The 15,359-nt window shown below is 44.6% G+C and overlaps 1 protein-coding gene across 1 annotated transcript; it reads left to right on the forward strand.

The window, feature by feature from the left end:
* Positions 1 to 4,537: 4,537 nt before the first annotated feature.
* On the forward strand, positions 4,538 to 5,390 carry DYNLL1 (dynein light chain LC8-type 1). The gene is made up of 3 exons (XM_044289455.1): positions 4,538 to 4,688; positions 4,829 to 4,966; positions 5,056 to 5,390. Exons 2-3 carry the CDS (start codon positions 4,835 to 4,837, stop codon positions 5,191 to 5,193), a joined length of 270 nt encoding a protein of 89 aa, XP_044145390.1. The 5' UTR covers positions 4,538 to 4,688; positions 4,829 to 4,834; the 3' UTR covers positions 5,194 to 5,390.
* Positions 5,391 to 15,359: the final 9,969 nt, after the last annotated feature.

Consider the following 15,359-nt stretch of genomic DNA (forward strand, 5'->3'; position numbering starts at 1 on the left):
CTCATAGCCAGGCTATGAGCTGAGCGCTGCGATTGGCCAGCGCTACAGCATAGGAGAAAGAGACGCCGGCAGGTTCCCCTGGGTGGAGCCTAAGTTCCCCCGGGTGGAGCCTAAGTAGGAGCATTCCGGAGGCTATAACCGGAGAACGGAGCGGCGCCCGGGGATAACAGTAAGTGCAGGGGGATCCCCGGGCGCCGCTCTACACGTCGGTATAGTCAGTTTACATACTTTTTCCTGATGAAAGGTCCTCTTTAACAGTATTTAGAGGGTCTCCTCCACACCTTGCAGATTATTGGCAGGCTACAGGAAATCCCCAGGATAGGTGACAATCACGGAGGCCCCTTGTTTCTCGCAGTCAGGAGAAGGTTGATATTGTAACAGTTAGGCCCCTTTCACACGGGCGAGAATTCCGCGCGGGTGCAATGCGTGAGGTGAACGCATTGTACCCGCACCGAATCCGGACCTATTCACTTCAGGGCTGCGCAGATGAGTGGTGATTTTCACGCAGCATCACTTGTGCGTTGCGTGAAAATCGCAGCATGTTCTATATTCTGTGTTTTTCAAGCAACTCAGGCCCCATAGAAATGAATGGGGATGCGTGAAAATCGCAAGCAAGTGCGATGCAATGCGATTTTCACGCATGATTGCTAAGGAGACGAGGGATGAGTTACCTGGGACCCCATTTACTTGATTATTTTCAATTATAACATGGTTTTAATGGAAAATAATAGCATTATTTAATCCAGAATGCTAAGTAAAAGGTCCATTGTAGGGTTAAAAAAAAAAAAAAAAAAAAAAAAAAAAAAAGGGAACTCGCCTCATCCCCTGGATCGCGCAGCCGGCATCGTCTTCTTTCTTCTTCTTCTTTCAGAACCTGCAATAGGACCTTTGGTGACGTCATTGCGCTGACCACTTGGTGAGCACGGTGACGTCAGTGCAGGTCCTGCTGAATGAAGATAGAAATCTTCTATCTTCATTCAGCAGGACCTGCACTGACATCACCACGCGGTCAGCGAAATGACGTCACCAAAGGTCCTATTGCAGGTTCTGAAAGAAGAAGAAGAAAGAAGACGATGCCGGCTGCGCGATCCAGGGGATGAGGTGAGTTAATTTTTTATTTATTTTTAATAAATAAAGCGCTATTGTACTATGCATTCTGTATTCAGAATGCTATTATTTTTCCTTATAACCATGTTATAAGGGAAAATAATAAAATCTACAGAACACCGATCCCAAACCCAAACTTCAGTGAAGAAGTCCGGGTTCGGGTACCACATTCAGTTTTTTATCACGTACGTGCAAAACGCATTGCACCCGCGCGATAAAAACTGAACATCGGAACGCAATCGCAGTCTAAACTAACTGCAATTGCGTACCTACTCGCACGATTTTCCCTGATCGCAGACACAACGCATCTGGACCTAATCCGGACACGCTCGTCTGCAAGGGGCCTAAGGGTACATTCACATTACTGTATCTGATTTTGCGGACTGCAAATTGCTGATCCACAAAACATGGATGCCGGCTGTGTGCATTCCGCATTTTGCAGATTGGAACGTCCTTCCCTATGATAGAAATGCTTATTCTTGTCAGCAAAAACGGACAGGAATAGGACATTCTATCTTTTTTGCGGGGTCGTGGAACAGAAGGGTGGACGAGGACAGCACACGTAGTGCTGTCTGCATCTTTTGCACCCCTGCCTAAATGAATGGGTCTGCAACTGATCCACAAAATTGCAGAACGGATGCAGACAGAGAAATACGGTCGCGTGAATGGACCCTAAATGGTCCAGTGAGTACGGCCACCTCTTGGTGTTCAATGGCTTAGTTGACTAATCTATGATGTGCGCTAGTCCCTGTTTTCCAGCGTGACTTACAACTGATATTGTGATTGAGACCACAGTGTCCAGTGCATTTTGGTTAGAGGGTGCCTCATGGGAGTGGAGGGGGGCCACAAAGCACAGCACACGTATGTTCTGCAAAGAAAAATAGGGGGTCAGTCAGCACATCCCAATGCGCAGGTGCCTGTTGCTATGGCTGAAAACACAAAGAAAAAAATACAATACTACAGCACTCTGCAAACCAAATAAAGTACAAAAAAGTATTTTAATGCTATGCTTATTAAGTGAATTTGAGATTCTTGCCAATTTTTTTTGTACTTTATTTGGTTTGCAGAGTGCTGTTGCATTGTATTTTTGCGGACCGCAAAAAACGGCACGGTCTTGTGAACAAGCCCTAATACTGTACGGAGCAGGAGCTCCGCACAGTATTAGAATGTATTGGCTCCAATGAGCCGAAGTTATTGCTTCTCGAAGTCTTGCGAGACTTTGTGTAATAACTGCATAAATTAATTTGTACTGTAAAAAACCATTTCCTGAACTCGGATTTGGTTCCAAGTTGAAGCAATAACCTCGGCTCATCGGAGCCAATACATTCTAATACAGTACAGAGCTCCTTCTCCATACAGCATTGGAACGAAGTTTTATGCGAATCGACTTCCAATGTTTCATCCGAAGTCGATTCGCTCATCCCTAGTTGTATCCTGTATTACAACTCTGCTCCACTGAAGTCAATGGGGCTGAGCTGTAATACCACACAGGTATGGACAGGTGCGGTGGAGTTTTTTTTTAACAAAGCAGCCATTTTTTTCTAGTTCTAGGTCCGCAAAACGGGTACAGCCATAACACGGTTGTATGAATGCGCCCTTAGGCATTGTTCACATTTCTGTATCCGTTTGATGTCTGTGTTTTATCCATGAAGCATCTGTGTTTCCACAGATTTCACAGACAAGGCTCTTCTATCAATGGTCCGTGAAAAACCACTGAAAGAACACAGTTGCCATCCAAGTTGTGTCAGTCGTTTTTCGCGGACTCATAGATTTTAATGGGGATGCTTGTTTCACATCACGGACCAAAGTAGTGCATGTCTCCATCGTCAGTGGAAAACCACTGATGTGTAAACAAAACACATTAAGGCCTCATGCACACGACCGTTGTTTGGGTTCGCATCAGATGCGGACCTATTCAGTTCAATGGGGCTGCAAAAGACCCATTCAGTTCAATGGGGCCGCAAATGGGGCCACGCTAAAAAACTATAACATGTCCTATTCTTGTCCGTGCTTTGCGGACAAGAATAGGCATTTATATTGCCGGCGCCCGTTCCGTTAACTGCAGAAGGCAACACGGGCGGCTTCCGTTTTTTGCGGACGTTGCAGTCATGTGCATGAGGCCTAAGGCTACTTTTACACTGGCGTTTTGGATTTCCGTTTGTGACATCCGTTCAGGGCTCTCACAAGCGGTCCAAAACTGATCAGTTTTGCCCTAATACTCTCTGAATGGATAAGGATCCGCTAAGAATGCATCAGTTCTGTCTCCATTCCGCTTTGGAGGCAGACACCAAAACGTCCGTCTGATGAAACTGAGCCAAACGGATCCATTCTGACACACAATGTAAGTCAATGGGGACGGATCCGTTTTCTATGACACAATAGAAAACGGATCAGTCCTCCATTGACTTTAAATAGATGGATCAGTTTTGGCTATGTTAAAGAAAATACAAATGGATCCGTTCTGAACGGATGCATGCGGTTGCATTATCTGAACGGATCCGTCTGGGCAAATCCATGACGGATCCGCACCAAAAGCGAGTGTGAAAGTAGCCTAAAATCAAAGGGTACGGGTTCTGTCCGTGGAAAATGCCGATAGCAGATGTCCATGAACGAGGCCTTATGAGAGTTTCTTTTTTTGCAGGACACATTTTTTAGATCGCACCATTTAGGGTATATATACATGGTACATATCACGTGCGGAAATTTTGTGTGGAAAATTGGCAGTGTAATACAGTACCAGCGATGAGATCAAATTTTCTAAATCTAATGTACACAGTGCGGAAATTGGCCTACAGAGCGGACTTTAAAATCCGCAACATGTCAGTCGTTTTTGTGGATTTTAAGCACAGATTGTTGACAAAAATGGCAATACTTTTTTTTTATCTTTTCACTCATTCACTGTGCAGGATAAGTATTTTAGTTTTTGTAGATCAGACATTTCTGGATGTGGGGATACCAATGATGGGTTTTATATTGTTTAAAGGGGGTCTGCAGTTTGTTTAAACTGATGATCGGCGGGGGTCGGACACCTAGGACCCCCACCGATCAGCTGTTTGAGAAGGTAGTGGCACCCCAGGAGCGCCGAGGCCCAGTGACGTCACGACTAGTATCACTGGCCTGGGCGCGGCTAAGCTCTGTTCAGCCTAACAAATATGGTCAGGACTCCGTGTACTACAAATTCGTCAGCAGAGTTATTACATAAGAGTCACAAAGCATCATGTCAACTGTTACCAGAGACTAGCACTACCATCCTCTGTGCATGTGTTGTTACCTTGGAGACGCCGCCAGAGGCACACTCCCGCCAGCTGCCGCATGTGTCTCTATGGAGACAGACGCCAATCCGCGGTGCATTCTGGGATGAAACAAAATGCTGAGAAAAGAAGCGGGAACTGATTTACTGAACAGCCAATGAAAATGCGCGTGGGTGAAAATCTGGCCAATCAGAGGAAGCGTGGGAAAGCAAGGCGGCAAGTAATAGTGGCTGCAGTGCGGTGAGGTCCGGAGTGGAAGACAGCGCAGCTACTGAAGAGCCGGGCGGGAGACTTCGGGTGTGAATAGAAGCCGAGAAAACACCTCACAGAGTAAGTGTAATGACCGCTTTGCATGCTCGCCTTTATGTTGCGTCATGAAGTGCTAATAGGAATATATAGAACTGGTGCATTTGAGTAGTTTATAACTAGGGGGGATCTTTCATGCTCATGTTAACCCTTTGTATCACTAGGTCATCATGTCTGAGAGAAAAGCCGTCATCAAGAATGCGGACATGTCCGAGGAGATGCAGCAGGACGCGGTGGAAATCGCCACCCAAGCCCTGGAGAAATTCAACATAGAGAAGGACATAGCTGCCTGCATCAAGAAGGTGAGTACCCGGCGGGTGTAGGTGGCCCGAGCACGCTGGATGGGGTGTACAGGGCTCCTACACGCCTGACGCCATGGTTTCTTCCTCAGGAGTTTGACAAGAAGTACAACCCTACATGGCACTGCATCGTGGGCAGGAACTTCGGCAGCTACGTCACCCACGAGACCAAACACTTCATCTACTTCTATTTGGGCCAGGTTGCAATCCTTCTATTTAAATCCGGCTAGAAGGAGGAGGACTGGATGGACTGCTGAAATAAGGTCCGGTTGGAGGGTGCGGACCCTCAGCCCCCAACCGCCCCTGGGATCACTGGGACTGTTCACACTGCTCATAAAGACCTCTTGGGAACAAAAGAAATGAAACTGTATTTATTTTGTAAGTTTTGCTTTTCTATATATTAAAGTGGTATTTTTTTTTTTCTTTCTACGATGTTTGTGTCTCCTGACTGAGAAGGTGTGGCGAATGTGATGCTTGTTAACCCTAACTGTTAGTTTAGTGGCTCAGTTCACACGACTATACGGTTGCCATGCCTGGGTTGTGGTCTGCAATGCACTGGCCGTGTGGATCCCGTACTGCGGTGTGGACCCGTTGATTTGACTGGGTCTACGATCCACAAAATACAGCAACAGGTGGGACATGTTCTGTCGTCTGCGGTGCACAGACCTGAAAATCCACAGAAGCGCTTTTGAGAGTTTCACTGATAGTGACAGCTCTTTGGATCTCATCTTTAGACAGCAACAGATTCCAAATGCAAATAGCACACTTGGAATGAACTCTGGACCTTTTATCTGCTCGTTATAATTGGGATGATGAGGGAATAACACACACCTGGCCATGGAACAGCTGAGAAGCCAATTGTCCCATTACTTTTGGTCCCTTAACAAGTGTGAAGCACAGATGCAAACTGTTATAATTCCTACACCGTTCACCTGATTTGGATGTAAATACCCTCAAATTAAAGCTGACAGTCTGCAGATAAAGCACATCGTGTTCGTTTAATTTCAAATCCATTGTGGTGGTGTATAGAGCCAAAAATGTTAGAATTGTGTCACTGTCCCAATATTTATGGACCTGGCTGTATGTTAATGTACCCCAAGAGTGTTTCCCAACCAGGGCTCCCGGGAATTCTGGCCTCTTTTAAGCCCTGATCAGCTGCTGTTACAAGGGGAAAAGCCGACTTTAGCTGCTGAAAGATGTAACAGACCGGGATACTGCACCTGACTGCTGCGGAGTAATGGCATAAGGCCTCATGCACACTGCCGTTGTTTCAGTCCGCATCCGAGCCGCAGCTTGAATGTGGACCCATTCACTTCAATAGGGCCACTAAAGATGCAGACAGCACTAAGTGTGCTGTCCGCATCCGTTGCGTGGTCCACAAAAAAACCCCTGTCCTATTCTTGTCCGTGCTTTGCAGACAAGAATAGGCAGTTATATTAATGGCTGTCCGCAACCGTTCTGCAAATTGTGGAACGGACTCCATCCTTGTTTTGCGGATCCAACGCACAACGGTCGTGTGCATATGACCTAAAACAAAACACCCTAAAAACCTCATCACTCAAAAAAATTAAGTTACTAAAAACTTCAATGGGTCCATGGTCTGTGTGATGTGGCAAAGTATAGGACATGTCTCCTATATGTGGCACGGCCGCAGTGATGTCCTATACTTCGCTGCAACAGGCAGACCGCAGATTAATTGAAGTCCATGGGCCTATACTGTGATGCAGAATGCACATGGCTGGTATCTGTTTGCAGATCGCAAAATTCGGTTGTGTGAATGCCCCCTAAGTGGGCAGTTGGAATCATGGGGTAGGTTTAGCCAGTACACTCTTCAGGCCACATGCACATGGCGCAGAATATAGCAAAGTAGATTCAATTTTTTAAAATCGCATCTTCTCGGTTTGAGATTGTTCATTTGCAACTCAAAGGGTGAAATCTGGGGCATAGCTGCAACAAAATCCACAAGTAACATGCAGATTTGGAGCATGCACATATTTATTTTTTTGTGGATTTCTGTGCATTTCCACCCCCAAAACTGAATGTGTTACTTGCAGATTTAGAGTGGATTTTCTGCAGATGCTCACACTTGCAATGCAAAAGGTGACATATGCACAAGAAATTGCTGTGGATTTCTTAATCCGCACAGAAGGTACTGTATTAGTGCTCGTTCAAACAAACGCGTGAAGCCCGTGCTGTAGATCGCAAATTGCAATGCATGGGCACCGTCCGTGGGGCAGGCGCATGGGGTCCGTAATCCCCCCTCTTACGCAAAAAGATTGAACTTTATCTTTTTGCAGTGAGGACGAACGGAACCCCAGAAAGCATTCCGTATCTCCCCATTGAAATTAATTGGTCCTCATCCTTGATGCGGAATGGCCACGGAACGGTGCCCTTATATTGTGGTCTGCCCCTTACCCTGCAGTTTTTACGTGCAGGAATCTCCCATGCATAATCTGCTATATGTGCAGGTACCGTAAGGCCACTGGTGTGGATTTGTATGCAGAAAATCCACATGAAAATAGCATGAAAAACTGCACATCTGTACTATTTATTGTGAATTTTCTTTGTATTTTATCCGTCCCATTGAAGTCTGAGGAAACCACAATACCTCAACCTCAAATCCGCACAATTGACATTCTGCAAATTTTAACCACACCACAGGTCAATTTCTGTGTATAAAAAATATGTCATGTTCATTGTACATGAGATTTGGCAAATCTCAACTCACTTTGCTGGTACTGGCTGTCCGCATCTGTTTGCAGCCCCATTGAAATGAATAGGTCCACATCCATTCCGCAAAATACAGTCGCGTCAATGAGCCTTTATGCTGCAGATTTTCTGCATAAAAAAAAAACACGCATAATCCACACAGTAAGGCCGAATGCACACGGCCGTGAGCGGTCCATGGTAACACGGGCTGGATTCCGGCTGAGAGCAGGAGCGCACGGCGTCATTGGTTGCTATGACGCCGTGCGCTCCTGCTCTCAGCAGGAATCCAGCCCGTGTTACCACAGACCGCTCACGGCCGTGTGCATTCGGCCTAAGCATTGCATTGCGAAGGCTGAAATCGGCACAAACAATTAACATGCTGTGGATTTCTAAATGTGCATGGCAGGTCAAAAAACATGCAATTTCCAACATTTGCAGTAGGGCTGAAACGATTACTCGATTTAATCGAGTAATTCGACACAAAATAATCCTCGATGCAAATTCTTTGCATCGAGGATTCGTTTCTGTCATGTGACCATGGAGCGGGAGTGAAGCGCTTGCTGTTGCTCACCGCTCCGTGGTCGCCCGCACTGCGCTGTACTGGATCCTGACACATCGTCAGGTCATAGTGCACGTAAGCGCGCACTATGACCCGACGCTGAGTGCTGAGTGGCTGGCAGTGGAGGAGGCGGGGCGCGAGTGGAGGTACAGACTGCTGGCTGCTGGTTATCGGCGGAAGGCTGGTAAGTGGCTGCATATGTGGAAGGGGCACTGTGTGGTGCATGGACTTCTAGTTAGAGCTGTGTCACCTGTGCCGGAATGGCCAGAGGATGATAGGGGTAGTAGTGCTCACTGGCCTTGTTTAGAGGGGCTGATGATTGGCAGCATAGGGTGTTAGAGCACCCCCTGTCGTTAGTGGCTGGTTCAGCGTGGTTTGGGTTTTGTTTCCTTTTAGTTTCTGATGTGGGTATATTCCTGCACCGTGACATCACTGTGTGCACACTATCCCTGCACCGTGACATCACTGTGTGCACACTATCCCTGCACCGTGACATCACTGTGTGCACACTATCCCTGCACCGTGACATCACTGTGTGCACACTATCCCTGCACCGTGACATCACTGTGTGCACACTATCCCTGCACCGTGACATCACTGTGTGCACACTATCCCTGCACCGTGACATCACTGTGTGCACACTATCCCTGCACTGTGACATCACTGTGTGCACTATCCCTGCTGAGCTGATGGCACAAGGGGAGAGAGCTGATGGCACTGGGGGAGAACGAAGGGCGTTGGGGACTGATGGCAGGGGGTCTGGTGAGTTTTTATAAAGGAAAACAGTCTATTAATTCATTTTTTCTTATTAGAATACTCGATTAATCGTAAAAAATAATCGATAGAATACTCGATTTCTAAAATAATCGTTTACTGCAGCCCTAATTTGCAGGTAGCTTTAGGCTGGGGTCACATCTGACTGATTAGCTGCTGATTTACTCTTGCGCATTTTCGTGCTGCAAATCTGTGGTTTTATACAGTACCAGCAAAGTGGATGACATTCTCATCAACATGTTGCATACAAAAAAACAGCCGAAGAGGTGCAGCATTGTGGATTTGAAATCCTCAGCATGTCAAGTTAGGCCTCATGCACACGGCCATTGTTTTGGTCCACATCCGAGCCGCAGTTTTGGCAGCTCGGATGCGGACCCATTCACTTCAATGGGGCAGCAGAAGATGCGGACAGCACTCCGTAATGGTGTAGTTCCTAGGTTAGGATACTTTCACGCTAGCATTATTCTTTTCCGGTATTGAAATCCAGTAAAAGGTCTCAATACCGGAAAAAAACGCTTCCGTTTTGTCCCAATGCATTCTTGAATGGAAAGCAATCCGTTCAGCATGCATCAGGATGTCTTCCGTTCTGTCCCTTGTACGGTATTTGACCGCTATTTTTTCTGGCCAAAATTTCAGAACACTACCGCACTTGCCTGCATTAATTTCCATTGAAATGTATTAATGCCAGATCCGGTTTTCCAGTCTGCGCATGCGCAGTTCTTTCTAGCTTTGAATAAAATTTATACCGGATCCTTTATTCCGGAAAGACGGATCTGGTATTTCAATGAATAAGTCTAACAGAACCGGAAAAAAAAGATCCGTTTGCATTCGGATTTCCGGATCCGGCAGGCAGTTTCGGCAACAGAACTGCCTGCCGGATTCTAACAACGCTAGTGTGAAAGTACCCTTAGATAGGAAATTCTGCCAGGACCTGTGGTGACATCATCTTCAGCATCATAGCTCCTGTACATCTAGTAAGAGAACTGCACAGAGCATGGTGTAGTTCCCTGGTTATGTACAAAAATAATAATAAAAAAACACAAATTGCAGAACTCCACCCTCCACTGCCAAGCCGGCAGCCAGGGAAAGAGCCTCTTGGTTGGTACAACATATAGGACACTCCCAAACTAGTGGCGTGTCCTCCTGTGTCAGAACTAGCTTGAGGGTTTATATGACTATGGAGATATACATTTTTATAGTCGTTTTATTACTTTTCCATCATAAAATCACTTTTTATCACTTGTATAATATTTCAGAAACCTTTACACACATAAATGTCAATTATATTCACTACTGAAGAGCAAAGAAATCCTTCCTGTCATGCTAAAAAGCCCGCTATAGGAAGTTAAAGGGCCGGCACAGGAAATAGAATACATGTATCAACTTTAAAAAATTATAAAAAAAAAAAAAGTAAACCGCCAAAACACATTATATATATATATATATATATATATATATACACACACACACACACACATATATACACACACATATATACACACACACACACACACACATCATGCCCGCTCATACACTTAATATCATTTTTTTTATGTTACTGTCCCTTTAATCCACATGATTATTTGAGTTACTTTGTAAATACAATGGGCCACGTTTATCATTTGAATACAGCATTTTTTTATGGCGTGAAAAAGTTGCAAACTAAACATTTGTGACTTTAACGGCATTTGCGCAATTTTTTTATGTAAGTGCCTTTTCTCCTCTGGCCTCACATTTATCATCTTCTATACCAGTTTTCTGGCTTAGAAGAATGCGGAAATCTATGCCAGCAAGGGGCCTGCGTAGATTTCAGTTCGGGGCACGGACTGCTGGTGTACACCTACGTAAATCAGGCGCAGCACCCGCATAGCATGCCTGGTTATTACGCCAGTGGGCTATGATAAATCTGCCCCATTGTTCTGACCTTTCCTTCCAGTCTGTATTCAGATTGCAGTCATAATTCTGCATTCTTCTGAGCTGATACCTTCCATCATTCCCAAATTTATCATCTGTAGTCTTCTCTGCCAACAGTAAACCGCCAAACCTGATTTACATTGTGTGTTGTCTAGGACTTTTCTTTCTCTGTAGATGACGAAACTAATATTAAATCTAAGCCCAATGTTCATGTGTGGCTGAAAATGTCAATACCCATTATAGGCTTAAAGGGGGTTTCCAGTTTTTTGTATGTTTTTAAATTCTGCCCCTGCTCGCCAGAGCAGTCTAAGTGAAACACACTCCCCGTCCTCCTCTCCCTTCGCGGTTCCCCAGTAAGGAGAGCATGCCCTAAACTCCAAAGATTGAGGAAGCTTTGTTAAAACAATTATTTTATATGGCAGTCTTAGTAAAAAAAATTAAAAAAAACATGGATCCAGAGATCTCCCCGTTCATTGCTCCAATTGTTCTGCTAGTTTTATTTCAAGCTGGCAGCTCAGGGGCATATCTTTTATCTTGGGGCATGTCCTTTCTGCTGCAGCTCTCTCTCATGTAACTCAGAGTTTTAACAATAGATATTGCTGGTGGCAGTTGGAGGATGGAACTGTGCATGTGTGACCGCCTCAGTAGGACATGCACATTACTAATACAGGAGCCATTATAATGATGTAAAGAAAATATCTAACAACTGAGTACATCTAGTGCATCTTTGGGTTCTCAACTGCTCTGTGTTTTTTAGTTTTTTTTAAGAGGTGGCATGAAAGGCATAAAAAATACAAAGAGTCACAAATTGATGGGCATAAAAAGGGTCTGCACAAAAATTGTAACTTTATACGGAACAAAGCTGGTGCATGGGGCTTGATAATTTCCCCCCATTGTTTTTATTCAAAAAAGCCTATTTTTATCTGCAAGGAAGCCATGGACCACTATAAGAATGGCACCGCTGGAATCAGGTGAGCTAAGCCTATATAACATAGCAATGTAGTTGATGACAGACTCTCCTTAACAAAATGTCCCAAAAGTCACAATCCCTTTAATAGCCATACACACCCACTATACAGATACCGTAATACAGATAGATACAGTACAGTCTGAATGGGGTTGGCTAAGTCTATCTGGCACTATGCTTGGCTGAATAGTGATGCAAATGATGGCTGACTGTCTTTAAGCACTATATGTCAGCATTAGCAAGGATCTGCAAAATATGGACACTTTCCGTGTGCAATCTCCATCCTCTGTCTGTGTGGATGCTGTTGTTCTGGGATCTGCTCCACAGTTTGCCCTCAGCCCTGGCCACAGCATGCTTGCTGTGTGTTTCCTGCAGCACTTCCTTGGCTTTATGGGTTAGGTCATGTGACCTCGCTGACCTATCCTAGCTCTCCTGCGCATTTATAAGTGGCCCGCCCCCTTCCCAGATGCCTCAGTGTTAAGGTCCTTGTGCCCTGCTAATGGGCCTTGTTTCAGCTTGTGTTCCTGGACTCTGCTACCCGTTATATCCCTACCTGCTTGCCTTGACTCTCCTGTTGCCGACCCCGGATTGCCTGACCTGTGCCTGTGGCGCCTTGCCTGACCTGTGCCTGTGGCGCCTTCCCTGACCTTTTGCCTGTCTGACTACACCTCTGCCTCATCCTTCGGTCCTGCACCTCTGGTACTTTTCTCAGGTACCTCCTGGTCAGCCTGGACCAGCTGCCTCGTGTGCCTATCCTCCTCAAGAGGTAGTGACCTGGGGTTCGCCTCGGGAAAGTCTATCCCCACCATCAGGGGTACTGTGAAGATCCAGGGCAGTCACTTAGACAACGCCCTTAGAGGAGGACACGTGGCACAGTGGGTTCACACCCGCTGGTTCGTGACAGAATATTTTATTTTTTTTACCCATAGAAATGAATAGGATCTCTGTGCAATCTGCAAAAAATGCAGATCAGACACGGATAACCATTTGCTGCCAAATTGTTCACAGTTTTTGACCGATACAAAACCTGAACCTGTGTGTTCACAAACAGGACCAGATTTACTCATGTTTCAGCCTAAAATGTGTCTAAAAAGTGGCCCAAATTGGTGCAACCAGGCTTTATACACTTTTCTATGAATTGCACGAAAAGGATGGGTCTGATCGGAAAGGGGGCAGACCTTCCTGGGGAAAGGGCATGGCCTAATATGCACCATCTTGTGCCAAAATGGTGCCACTATTCTAGTGTAAAATTCTTAAGCCAACCAATAGTTGGTATATATTTAGAAGAAGTGTCTCTCCCTGCGCCACATGCATCATCCAGTCTAAACCCCCATGATAAATCTGCTGCAGGGCTAGTTTACTCCATTTATAAGATTAGTAAATCTGGGCCATAGTGTTTTATGGCGTTTCTGCTGTAACAGTTTTTGAGCTTTTTTTTTTCTGAAAAAAAAAACCCCCACTAAGGCCTAGTTCACATGAACGTATGGCTTTTATAGTTTTTTGCGGTCCTGTTTTTCACGGATCCGTTGTTCAATTTTTATGTTCCGTTCTGTTTCCGTTTGCTTTCCGTTCTTCCATATGCCATGTACAGTATACAGTAATTACATAGAAAAAATTGGGCTGGGCATAACATTTTCAATAGATGGTTCAGAAAAAAACGTACGGATACGGAAGACATACGGATGCATTTCTGTATGCTTTTTTTTTTTTGCGGACCCATTGACTTGAATGGAGCCACGGAACGTGATTTGCGGGCAATAATAGGACATGTTCTATCTTTCAACGGAATGCATACGGAGTACATTCCGTTTTTTGTGGAACCATTGAAATGAATGGTTCCGTATACGGACCGTATACAGAACACAAACAAACGGCCTGTACACTTGCAAAAAAAACGTTTGTGTGAACTAGGCCTAACTCCAGTTGTTAAGCTGGGTTCACGTCACATTTCTAGCATTCACTTAGCAGATCCTCTTAACCGATACCAAAGAAATGCATGGATAGGCACGGCAGCGTGTTATACCAATGACGTTTTCAAAAAGAAAAACAAAACAAAATGCTTGCATGTAAATAAAAAACACTGAAATAGTGCCATAAAAAAACATTAGAAAATGCAAATGTATGGCCTTTTTTCTAGCGACCAAAAAACCCATAACAAATATTCATATCTTTTCTCAAAGTGACTCATGGCAGATTGTGAAAATGTCAACCAGCGCTTTACAATCCTGGCATAGAGTCTGGCCAAAAACAGAACCTTAGATGCACAAAACAGAAAAAAATGAAAATAAAGGTTCAGGATGTATTCACACATGCCACTTGTCTAAATGCACATATCCTCACATGCTTCTAAGGGCTCCTTACTTGGCATGGTCATCACAGCAAACCACCCCCCATTTCTCTGTGTTTTTTTGTTTGATTAATCTTTGCTTCCTTTATCCTAGGTCTCTGTCGTCAGAACTTTTTTTTACCGTCCTGCATAACGGAAACCAGACGGATCCGTTATGCTTGCCCATAGACTTCTATTATGACGCATCAAAACGGAATGCCTCTTAAAGGCTTCCGTTTTGATTTCTGTCTTATGGATTCAGTGATTTTCTGTTATAACCATGCTATAACGGAAAACAATAATGGCATGTGAATCCGACCTTACAAATACTGATATAAAATACTGCATAAACACTGACCATGTTAGAGTGGCCTTAGGTTGAAGAAAAAAATAATAATACACCCCTCAAAAAAGTAACAATCAGGGAACACATACGCTTCCTGAATGGTAAGTGGGGGGCACAACATTAAAATAAATTCCTGTATCATACTTTTGGGGTCACTTCCACTGACGGCATGTGTCAGGAGAAAGTTGACATCCCACGCTTCTATGTGGGGTTGTCAATACTAGATTTTTCCAACTTTGAAGAGAAACAGTAAAACTGAAAAAGACAGGACATACTGCCATTTGAAAATGAAGACAATAAGCTGTGAATAGGATTTAAAACAATCCAATTAAAAACTGATCTCATAATTAGGGTTATATAAAATAAAAAAGTGATGCCAAAATTGCTCCCGTTTTGTTTCTTTTACATTGCTGCCAGTTTTTTTATTTTATTTAACTGGATGGGAAAGCGCAGATGTCTGTGCTTTTCCATCCAGCGAAAAAACTGATACAATGCTTTCAGTTGCAATAAGGCAAAGAAAAAAACCTGCTGAAAGTAATAGGAGGATCAGTTATTGATAATAAACAAAAACATGATGCTATTATATGCAATCAGTTAAAGTTGTTGTCCACGTGTTTAATATTAATGACCTATCCTCAGGAAAGGTTATCAATATCAGATCGGCGGGGTCCGACACCCAGCACCCCCCACGATCAGCTGTTTGAGGAGGCTGCATTGCTCTGGTGAGAGCTGCCGCCTCCTCACGGCTTACCAAGCACAGAGCAGTCCACTGTATAGCTGCTGTGCTAAAAGGCCCTTTAC

The sequence above is a fragment of the Bufo gargarizans genome, chromosome 1, assembly GCF_014858855.1.
Source record: "Bufo gargarizans isolate SCDJY-AF-19 chromosome 1, ASM1485885v1, whole genome shotgun sequence".
Classification (NCBI taxonomy): Eukaryota; Metazoa; Chordata; class Amphibia; order Anura; family Bufonidae; genus Bufo; species Bufo gargarizans.

Excerpts from the sequence above, each read along its gene's own strand:
- DYNLL1 (XM_044289455.1), top strand. The coding sequence starts at position 4,835 with ATGTCTGAGAGAAAAGCCGTCATCAAGAATGCGGACATGTCCGAGGAG. Across the intron at positions 4,967-5,055 it reads TAGCTGCCTGCATCAAGAAG|GAGTTTGACAAGAAGTACAA; the intron begins GTGAGTACCCGG and ends TTTCTTCCTCAG.